The sequence below is a fragment of the Athene cunicularia genome, assembly GCF_003259725.1.
Source record: "Athene cunicularia isolate RWA chromosome 18 unlocalized genomic scaffold, athCun1 chr18_part1, whole genome shotgun sequence".
NCBI lineage: Eukaryota > Metazoa > Chordata > Aves > Strigiformes > Strigidae > Athene > Athene cunicularia.
The window spans coordinates 13409879-13420811 of NW_020799123.1; the positions used below are offsets into that span (position 1 = coordinate 13409879).

At 51.4% G+C, this 10933-nt stretch overlaps 1 protein-coding gene across 1 annotated transcript; it reads left to right on the forward strand.

Annotated features, from left to right (window-relative positions):
• The first annotated feature begins 249 nt into the window (after positions 1 to 249).
• On the forward strand, positions 250 to 10204 carry LRRC45 (leucine rich repeat containing 45). Its single transcript, XM_026861330.1, has 18 exons — positions 250 to 254; positions 324 to 370; positions 482 to 543; positions 1387 to 1457; positions 1736 to 1914; positions 2620 to 2748; positions 3243 to 3355; positions 3872 to 3930; positions 4039 to 4116; positions 5027 to 5162; positions 5423 to 5500; positions 5675 to 5786; positions 5953 to 6023; positions 6892 to 6984; positions 7560 to 7652; positions 8546 to 8719; positions 8814 to 8961; positions 9371 to 10204. The coding sequence occupies exons 1-18, from the start codon at positions 250 to 252 to the stop codon at positions 9565 to 9567; spliced, it is 1845 nt and encodes a 614-aa protein (XP_026717131.1). The 3' UTR covers positions 9568 to 10204.
• The last annotated feature ends 729 nt before the right edge of the window (positions 10205 to 10933 follow it).

Here is a 10933-nt window from a genome sequence, read left to right on the forward strand (position 1 = left end):
ACGAGCCCCGCGGTGGGGCCGCGCGGGTGGGGACAGGCGGGACCGGTGACGGCGGGGGGGGTTCCGGCCATAACTGCCAGACCTGATCCTCGGTCGTTAGATCCAGCGAGCGTCGAACGGGGGTTCCGTGTGAGGAGGATGAGCCTCTGCCCGGTCCCTGCCGCGCCGGCGGGACAGGTACCGGGAAGCGTCTGGTCCGTGCGGCCTGTCCGGTCACGGGCCGTTTTCAGAGCTGCAGCGGGAGGCTGCATGGGGTGAGCTGCAGTTCTCTACCCAGGCACCTGTTTCTCTGAAAATACTTAAAAAATCTCTTGCCCTGAAAGTTCAGACTCACACTTTCCAGCAGCAGTGGCCGTTTACAAAGTCATATGTTTTATCACAGCCCCGTCTTCCGAGCTGGCTGTTTGAAAGGATGATTTTCCTTCCATCTCAGGGGGTTACACTATGAAATAATTATGCGTTGTTCTTTTTTTTTACACAGGTGTAAAACTTCTGTTACACGGTCTTTGCTCTAATACCACAGTCAAATCTTTGGATCTGAAGGTGAGTCTGTTTGAATAAAATTAAGATAGAGAGGTGGGGAAGGAAATAGGAGCACAAGCTTAATCAGAAGTAGGCAGTCCTGGTGCAGGATTGTTCTAGTAGATGTGCGCTGCTGTAAAGTTCTTGTTCTCAGGTGTCTCAGTCCTTGCCTCCTAACGCAATGTCACGGCTTTCCAAAGTTACTTTGCAGCTCACCTTTGTCTGGTTATATTCAGTTACTCTGTTCTGATAGGGAGTTACTGCTGTGTATCTTTTGTCAGCTGCTGCTTGGTCAGATGAGGCATTCGAAAGGTTTCTCTGGGTTTCTGTACTAGTCAGTTATTAAGATGTTTGACTTGTGCTTCTGTAGAGTTAGTCCAGCTTGCCCCTGTGTTTCTGCTAGCCTGGGGCTCAGAACTAAGCATCCACTTCCAGATGTGATGATCGCTCTGCTGTGAGCGTGACTTTGTGTTCCTCTGGCGTGCAGCTGTGCCCTTGAATCTGCAGTCTTAAACTGCACCACACCCTTCTTCTGCGCTGGTGCTAGCTAAGCCCTTTTTGACAAGGTGTGTTGAAACGGTTCCGCTTATCTAGAATCAGCATTTTCCATCTCATCGTGGGCCGTGCTGATCCTGTGATTGTGGTGAGATCTCGGCCACAGTGCCTCACGAGACCATGTACCCACTGTTCCTCTGGGGTCTTTCCTTTTCTGGAAAGCTGACCTGTGTGTGAAACAGATGTTACTCAGCCCATCCTGACAGACTGAAATCAGCATTACAGTGGGGCTGCACCCGGTGGGGCTGGGTGGGATGGCTGCGTGGGGACAGGGCCCAGCCTACTGATCACCTGGGACTTTTGTTTCAGGGAAATAACCTGCGAACCCTGGGAGCTGAGGCTTTGGGAAAACTTCTTGGGCAGAACAAATCCATCAGGAGGTAAAAAACTGTATCTACCCCTCTTTCTGTTATTGCTGCCAGGTCGAGCACAACATTAGAAAAGTGTTGAGGTGTTTTTCCTTGGGGTAGGGGGAATGTCAAATGGTGCCCTTTCTTGTGAGGGATGGGACAGGTGAAGGAGTGAGAACTGGAGGTGCCCTTTTGGAGGATGCAGGGCCCTAGCAGTGTCCTGCTCTTGGAAACTGAGTCTGTTAGGGGAGCTGGGTGTTGCAACTCTGTTAACTCCATGAACTCCAATCCTGTCTGATTTTCCCTAGCCTAATCCTGGAATGGAACAGCCTTGGTGCGTGGGAGGAGGGCTTCTCCTTTTTCTGCCAAGGACTGGGAGCCAACAACTCTCTCCAGCAGCTAGATCTGCGCAATAACCAGATCAGCCATCAGGGAGCTGGAGAGCTTGCCATGGCACTGAAACAAAATGCCAGCCTTCAGGAGCTGGGTAAGGTGGCTAGCTCTTTGCCCACCTACACATGCACACACGCACACATGTTTCTTCAGGTTCGTTGCAGCCTGCCTTCATCTCTGCCATCTGGTCAGTGTTGTTTCCAGTCCCTGTCAGTCTGGAGTGCTCGGTGCCGGGAGCAGGGGCAGCCCCGTGGCCTTTGGAGCACGGGAGCAGTAACTCCAATCTCAAACCAAACCTGCAGATGAAGGTTGTGTGCTTGGAGCAGAACAGTTCTTAGTGGAGGAGGGAATGGGTTTGTTCCCATTTGTTGGCATGCCTCGTGCCAGACTCTGAGACTTCCTTCACGCTTACTTTGTCCTTAGAAAGGAATTTTGTCAGAATTTCCTTTAGGAAAGTGTGGTTCTTGGTGCTGGTTCTTTCTCATCCACAGGTGGTGGTTGTGGGAGGAAGGTTCATGAGCTGAAAATGCAAGGGGCAGACTCATGTGCCTTTTGAACACAGGTGCCTTCCTGCACATTACTACACTTAAGATTCATCCTTGCCTTTCCTGCTTTGTCTGTCATTCTCCCTCCCTCTCATTCATCTTGAAAAGGGAAGCAGTATTCCCCCGTGTTTGTGCTGAGACCATCTGGGATTAGTTAGCCCTGATGTAGATGTATACGGAGCATGGTTTCTCCCGGGTCCTGTGTTTTTCAGCAGAGTTGTGACCACCAGGGTGAAAGTTTTCTTTCTGTACAGATTTACGTTGGAATAACGTTGGGCTTCTGGGTGGCCGAGCTCTGCTGAACTGCCTGCACAGCAACAAGACCCTGAAGAGGCTGGAGCTGGCTGGGAACAACGTTCCCAGTGACATCCTGAAAGCTGTGGGTAAGCATTATTCGTTGCACAGGAAGGAATTGGTAACTCCATTCCCATTTCAGCGCTTGAGGGATACAGGGCACTGTCTGCTCCAGAAGAGAGCTGTCCCTCCTCCCCTCTTGCCCCTTAATGAGGGCGGGTCAGGTTGGAAATGTCACTTTTACCAGCAAGAGGAAAAGAAGAATTTGGATTGAATTAGAGGTGACTGTGCTGTGTGAATGTGGGAGAACTTGGAGCTCTAGCTTGTCTCTAGTAGCCAAGTTTGGGTATGGCTCTGTGGTTGTCCCACCCCCAGCGGGGTGGTTGCTCTCCTCTGGCCGAGCATTGGTTGCCCAGTGGACGCTGGTATGGTGAGAGCGGCCTGTCTGCCTGGCCAGCCTGGGAAGGGCCTCTGTCCTGCTTCTGATGGCCAGGTGGCATCCTGAGCGCTCTCTCTTCCAGCAGTGCTTGCTGTTGTGTTACTTTAGAAACGCATGCATGCTCTCCTGCTCTCTCTGCATCAGAACAAGCTGTGGATCACAACCAGGACCGCCAGGCTATCCTGAGCGAGACCCAGAACCGAACGTACATACTCAGCAAGGAGGTTTTGAGTCTGAAGGATGAGAAGACCAAGCAGGTCAGCAGTCTGGCGTGTGGGCAGTTTTCCCTCATGTCCCTGTGAAACACTCAGTGACAGGATTATTGTGCACCTGAAGTCACCTGTGCATCGTTCTGGGCGGGCACACAGTGTGGTTTTGAGCAAATTGGGTCCTTCCCAGGCAGGCTGCCCAGGAACCAAATCCATGACAGCCTGGGTATGGACACATGCCCTGCTGAATGTATTCAGTCTGGATTCTGGAGGAGTTTTGGTGAATTTTTTTCACCCATATTTCTGCTTTTGGTTCTTTTTTTGCAACTGGTTTGACATTTTCCAAGTGGTGAAAGCTAGAAATACGAGTCTGTTTTCTTCCTGACACCAAATGGTGAGTCCCTACAGCTGACAGTCCTAATGAACCTGCCCAACCTCCAGTTGTCTTGCTTTCAGCAGTGGCTTGGTCTGAGTTCAGCTGTCTCTAGAAAGAGAAAGATGAGAAATGTCAGTGCTTTGAGCTGATGCAGTTCGTTTTCTCACTGATGTTTGCCTTGTTTACAGTTCTTGGATTTGATGGACACTGTAGACAAGCAGAGAGAAGAAATAGCCAGGAGCAGCAGGTGAGTTGAATTTTTGAGTGCTTTCTGCTCTTTGCTAGCAGAATTTGGCCCTCTGTTTTCTGGCAGAAATTACAGCCTTTTTTTTTTTTTTCCCACCCCCACATGCAGGATGTCTGCAGCACGAGTCAGCCAGCTGCAGGAAGCTTTGGATGAGCAGCACTCTATCATGAATTCGCTGAAAGCCAAGTACGGAGGAGGGAAGCCATAGCCTTGCTGCTGTCATGCTGTGTAGGCAGTGCTGAGCAGAGCTCTTGAGAAGGGGGATAATCTTGCAGAGTGGCTGGATTACTATTTCGCTTAGTTCTGCAGTAATATCCCGAAATTACAGTCAGATCAGGCCTTTGGGTTTGCCATGCTCAATATTTAGCCTGCTTCTAAGTAAAATTACAGTGCATTGGTGTAAGAGCAAATGAATTACAGAGGGCGAAAAGGAAAAAAAAAAAAAAGGATTGTGGGGATGGGATGGGGGCATCTTCTTTGCCCAGTTTACAGCCTGGGCAGAGGCTGTTCCTGCTTGCCTTGGCGGTTGGCCGTGTCCTCAGAGCCGCTGGCGATGGGGAGGAGCCCAAGCAGCAGGTCCTGTGCTTGGGGACAGCCAGGGGAGGGGAGGGGGCGTGCCCCAGGGGAGGGAGGATCTGGCTCGCTGGGTTCTGTCAGGTGAAGGTGGTGTCATTGTGCTGTACCTCAGCCTGAACGTGTCCCTCGTGTACGCAGTAAGCAGACTGCTTCTGCTACCTGTGTTTAAAACTCTGTCCTTGGTTTTAAACAACCTTGCAGTGGTATAAAAGAGCCAGCTTTGCTCTCCTGTGAGAGTGGGCAAATCCTGGAGGGGTCCAGGCTGGGAAAACCGCTCATGGAAAACAACACAGGGAAAGCACAGTGGGGTACCAGAACACCAGGCTCTGAGAAGTCCCAGGCACCCACTGTCTGCAGAGGCTGTTGGGTGTCCTTTTCCCAGGGGCAAAAAATGCTGCATTTAGGTAGCCCGATGTCATCTGTGGCCAAATACGTGTTAACATCTTGCACCACGTGGCACGGAGAGCTCACTGGAGGTGTCTTCCTTAGAAAGAACTCTGGAAAGTGTTTCTCTGTGTAGGCTGCAGATGACTGAAGCTGCTCTGGCTCTGTCTGAGCAGAAGGTTCATAATCTGGGAGAGCTACTGAAAGCCACAAAACAGGAACAAACCAGCATGGCTGAACAGCACTTTATGGAGCTCCAGCAGCAAAGGCAGGTGAGCTGGATAAGTCCTAGTTAGGTTTGAGAGCAGGATTCCAGGTCATTCCTGGTTTGTGTAGATTTGGGGGATGCTGGATGGGATAGGCAAGCATAATTTTTAGTGGGTTAACAAAAATTCTTGTGTAAATTAGGTGAGTGCTAAATGTGGAGAGGAGCTGTGTTTGTGGGGTGTGTTGGATTCAGTTGGGTGTGATCTTGGTTGGAGGTGCAAGATCTAAGGTAAGTTCAGGTTCTTCAGTTCGGTTTTGTTTGCAGGAAGGTGCTGATCGGGAAGGCAAGCTTTTGTGTGACCTGTCTGCTGCCAGTGAGAAAAATCTGCTGCTAAGAAACCAGGTAGGAAAGCTTAAGTCCAAGGTGGAGAAGCAGGACTTGGACACTGTTTACTTCTGCTCTGTATGTGTGTCCTCTCCTTTGATCCTTGTTTTTGTGTCTGCTCAGTGTTCTGTACAGCCAACTTTCTCTGCTAATAGGAAAAGAAAACCCTTTGTGGTGGTAATTTCCTTCTAGGTGGATGAGTTGGAGAAGAAGTGCAAAGTTCAGCAGGATCAGCTATTCCAGGTAAAACAAGACTTGACCAACACAACAGCAGAGCTGAAGCTGCGGGCTGTGCAGGCGGAGGGTGAGTGGAGCAGCAGAGACAGCTCAGGGATGCTGGGGGCAGGGGTTACTGTCCGCGAGTCAGGAGTGCACGGCAGCCAAGGGGTGGAAGAGTTTGTGATAGAGTGTAAACACAGTCTGCATAGCAGGGGTGCTGGAATTGGGGTATGCCTGCTTTTAACCTCCAGAACGCCTGGAAATGGAGAAGAGAAGATTTAAACAAAGCCTTGACGACATGGAATCCCTTCGGGTAAAAGAGGTGAGAACGGGGTTTCTGCAGCATCCTGCAGTTAGTCTCTCTCTGGTCCTGATCTACAGATGTCACTGGGAGTCAGTGTTTGCTGACAGCTGCTCTTAAACAAGTTTAAAAATTAGTGGACTCAGACTTATTGTGGGAATAATAGGCCATTTCTACCAGCAAAGCCTGACTGAAGAGATCACAAGAGATTCCACCAGCCAGTGAGGTTTTGTAGCTTGCAAGAGCATGGGTCAGGGCAGTCCATGATTGTGCAGAAGAGGCTGGGAGCTGGCCCTGTGTCAGTCGTGCTGTGCGTGGAGGTAATGGTGATTGAGCAGTCTCGTTGTGATTGCTGAAATAAAGATGCAGAAATGGAGGAGACCAAGGTATATGTGCTATATACAACCAGTCCTTTAACGGGGTTCGGCTTTCTAGTTCCTGCTCTTGTTTCAGGGGGATTCTTTGAGCCTGGATGGGACAAGAGGCTGTGATCAGCTCTCTTTGGAGTGTTTACTGAGGTGTGAAATCTCTCAAAAATAAAATTATACCAGTAGATTTCTCTGAAGATTTTAAAATCTTGTAAGAGAAGACATAGGCCAGGAAGATTTTGGCCACATGACAACTAGAAAATGAATCTCTGGTATTTCATACCACTTGAAGATGAGAGCTTGGACTCTGCATCTTTCACCTTGGTCTGGAAGGGATCTCTGTCTAAAGTTCCCAGTTTCTAGAGGGCAGATTCTATCTCCATTACAGTTTCCTAATGGAGCTGAGGGAGGTAGGAGTCTTTCTCTGGTGGCAGGTGGGTCAGTGAGGATGCTCGCTCTTGTGCTGCTGGGGACAGGAGTGGCTCCCAGGACTTGCTGAAACGGTTTCTGCTGCTCTGCAGGTGGATCATATGACCCAGCACATGGAGGCCAGTGAACGTTCCATGCAGGACAGGATCCAGCGGCTGGAGGCCATGCGGGCAGCTCTGGAGGAGGTGAGGGTGGAGGCTCAGAGCCTGGTGGCAGGAGACGGTGGCCAGGGGAGCTCCACGGAGTCCACTGCTGGCCTGTGTAACGGTTGTCAGGTGCTGTAGGGAGGAACAGAAAACAGCAGTGTACCAGCCAAAGTTGTTTTTACTGCTTTGGACTAAGGAAGGAGAAAGTTCCAAGGGGAAACCTGTAGATTCTGGCTGGATAAAAGTAAAGGTTCATTGAACATGGTTAGATTCTTCCCAGGATTTGACTCCACAGGTTTCCCATGTGGTCCCAAGTAGTGCGGCGTATTTCTGCTTACCTGCTCCCCCAGCTAGATCCAGTGCTGCCCTCCTATTCCCCTGTCTTTAGGAAGCTTCACCCATTCCTTGCCCTCATAACTGAAATTCTCACTGAATTTAGATGGTGATCTCTGGGTGAGAGAAGATATGTAATCTGGGTTTGTTCTCCCTGCCCCTGAGTGAGGCACAGCTGTGTCACGTTGTAGCCTGCGACTGGAAGCTGCTCATGTTCTCTGGTCAGCGTTGCAGCGATGCAGCTTCTCTGTCTGGAACAATCCTTTGTGTTTCTGTGGCAGGAGCTGAGCCAAGTCAAAGCAGCTGCACTCAGTGAGCGAGGCCAGGCAGAGGAGGAGTTAATAAAAGTCCGGAATCAGGCGCGGTTGGAGGAGGTAAGCACAAGGCCTGTCTGTGGGCTCTGCCTCTGGGAAGGACTGGGTTTGGCTGCCTGGCCTGTGTCTCAGGGACTGCTGAGTAACTCCCCACTCTGGGTTTCACTGGCTTGCAAATAGTCTTGAGGAAGGAGTCCTGAAAGTCTGCTTTGAATTGTCTCCAGAATGTAACCACTATCCCCACCTGCTCTGTGCTTTCCAGTAGTAACACGACTGATCTGGATGTTGTCATAGCAGATTTCTGCTGACTTCTGCCGCTAACAGCCAGATGTGGATCCTTCTGTTTTACAGCAGCTTTCCTGGGCTGCTCATGTTTCTCTGGACTCAGAGGAATTTCTGCAGGTGGCCACTGCTACTGGATAAAAAAAGTCACTGTAGAGTTGAACTTTGTGAAAACGGCAATGAAGTCAACACCCTGTGAAAGAGAGCAAGGGATGAGGAAAATACACCAAACCTTGGAATGTTTACGTACACAAAAGAAAATGCATTACTGAGTCACAGACATCTGAAAGCCACCATGTGTGTTTGTGGTGGGACATGGCGGTTGCTAGGCTGTGTGCAGCGGTGTTCCACACCCGTTTGGGATACGGAGCATGAGCTGTAAATGCTGGTGGTGGCATTGGTGCTTGTACCAGGGACTTGTCTCTCTCAGCAAGTGAGCTGGGAGTTGCAGTGTCTCCACCAGAATGTTTTCCCTGGCAACAGAAAGCAGCTGAAATTCACTCCCGAGTGCAGGGGAAAAGTGCCCTGTCTGCTACAGCAAGTCCTGTGCTTGTTCATGAGCACCCCTTGGCTCAACCAAGGGTTCACTGTGTTGGGGAAAAAAAAGGGAGAATCCCTTTGCAGGGATGGAATGGGACTTATGTCTTTTTATTTTCCATTGTGTCTTACAGCATCAACGACTAGAACACCTAGAAGAGAAGCTGAGGCTGATGACTGAGTCACGGGATGAAGCTCAGAACTGCTGCTTTAAGCAAAAACAGATGGTTGCTGAGGTCCAGGCCAAAGCCAGTCAGTTGAGCCTGCAGGCTGATGGGCTCAGAAGGCGCCTGGAGGAGCTTCAGCAGGTGACTTGGGCTGGAGCAGAGCTACGGTCACCACAGGGGCAGAACAAGTTGCCGAGGTGGTTTGATTATTCATGGATTTGTCTTTGTGTGTCAGGACCTGAACAGTAAGGAAGAGGAGAAAGTGACAGAGGTGAATAAAGTGAAGGTGGAATTACAGGAGCAGATTGGACACCTGCAGGCTGAACGCACAGCACAGGATGGGCTGAGAGAGAAGATTGCAGCCCTGGAGAGACAGCTGAAAGGTGATGGATCCTTCCATGCTCCTCAGAGGGTAATGTGAGTTACCCCACAGCAGGCCTGGAACTGAGCTGCACTTACAGGTGGTGACGACGGCGCTTCCCGCCTGTGCGTACAACCGTGAGTTGTACCCTCTGTCTTGATGTATTTGCAGGGATTCTTGTCCTCATTTTAGAGAGACCAAGACTCTCATAGCTACCCAAAGCTGCACAGCAAGCAGAATGTTTGGATTTCCTGCACAGTGAAGTGTAGCATCTCATCTGTGCAAAACCTCTCAGGCTGCTCTAGCAGCTTCTCCTGTGTGCTTGTTGATGGTCCTGCTTCCCCTACCTTTGGCTGTGCCTATAACCTGGTGTTCCTGTTTATTCTAGGGACACCCTCATTGTCTTTATTAATGCTCCCCTTCTTTCACAGCCCTATCAAGTAATCACCGCGAGGCACTGCTGGACAAAGAAGGTGAAATCTCTATGCTGCTGGAGAAGCTGAGAGTGAAGGAGGCTGACATCTCTAGGATGAGGGAAGAAGAGGCCCAGCGGGCAAGTTTCTTGCAGAATGCCATCATGGCATATGTGCAGGGCTCCCCCTTGGGAAGCCACAGTTCTAGGAAATGAGAGCGTGGCTTGAAGAATACAGATACCTGCTGTCAGGAGAAGGGTGAGCAACTCAGGTTCAGCCCCTTCTTTCTAAGTGGGACAGCTCTCTCAGAGTGGGGTGATGTGAAGTGTTGCAAACAGAAAATTGCTCTTCAGAAATCTTGTTCACAGCTGCGTAAAGGAGGAAACAACCACCCAGGGCTGGGACGGAGGCTCGTGGGTCTGAGTTCATGATGCAGAGCCCTTCCCCTGCACTGCTGCAGCATTGGAAGTCGTTTCTGTGTGCCTTTCTGTGTCCCGGGTCTGGCGACACACTGTGCTGTTACCACGGGCTGTCTGTTCCCTGTCCTGGGGCGTTTGTTTGGATGCCGAGGCTGTTCACAGTGAAACTGCTGGAGGACGGGTAGCCCAGTTGTTCACAGGGTCCCAAAGCTGCTGGAAACACCAGGTCTTCCCTGTGCTTTTGCATCCAGTGCTTGCAGATGGTCTCACCTTGGCCCTCACCCTGCCCTTGGCGGCTCTGGCTGCAGCGAGGGGCACAGGGCAGGTTCCTTGTGTCTGGTCGGGGGTGCCGAAGGGGTGGCTGGGCAGCAGCTGTCTGCGTCCCCTGACAGCTCGGCTTTGCCCTGGCTCCAGCCTCTCCAACACGCACTGGCACGGCTCCCTCACTGTGAGCTGCAGCCCGCAGGTGCAGTTCCTGTGGCCCAAACGCAACAGGGTTCCATCGCGCTTTGACAAGTGGCAGAACTGTCCCGCTGGCTCCTCGGGCTCCTGGTGCCCAGAACTGTTTCCCGGGCCTTACCCCGGGGAGGAGTGATGCTTCCAAGTTACCGCTGCGGAGTGACTGGCCGGAGCACAAAGGGGAGAAGGTGATTCCTTTTCCTGGCGTGGGGAAGGGGAGGGCTGAGGGGCGAGTCTGTCATGGCTGCGGTGTGAGAGCCGCCCCTTGGGGAGCCTGGGGGGAGAGTGAACTTGGGGTGTTCTAAGAGGCACCTGGAAGAAGAAACTTTCTGTGTGGACTGGTTGGTTGGTTTGTGTGATTTTTTTTTTTGTATTTGGTTTTGTTCTTTTTTAATAAAGAGCTTTTGCATTTTGTCATAACACTGTCCACCTGGGTGTTTGACCGCTGCTGTGTTGCTCCCACGAAGATGCTGCCGGACTTTACCGGACGTAAAAGGCTGTTACAGGCGGACGAGCAGTGTGGCTGCGGGTGTTGGCTCAGAACTGCGGTGGAAGCCGGGACCCGGCTCCCAGAGAGAGGAGCGGGCCCAAGGGGCCGCAGGAGAGGGAGGAGCGGCGGGGTGTCCAAAGCCGCCCTTGTGCGGGAGTTTCGCTGCTGCGGCTTGTCCCTCGGCAGCGCGGGGTGACGGGTGTGTGCGGCCCC

Excerpts from the sequence above, each read along its gene's own strand:
- LRRC45 (XM_026861330.1), top strand. Across the intron at positions 371-481 it reads GGCCGTTTACAAAGTCATAT|GTGTAAAACTTCTGTTACAC; the intron begins GTTTTATCACAG and ends TTTTTTACACAG. Across the intron at positions 5,163-5,422 it reads AGCTCCAGCAGCAAAGGCAG|GAAGGTGCTGATCGGGAAGG; the intron begins GTGAGCTGGATA and ends TTTTGTTTGCAG.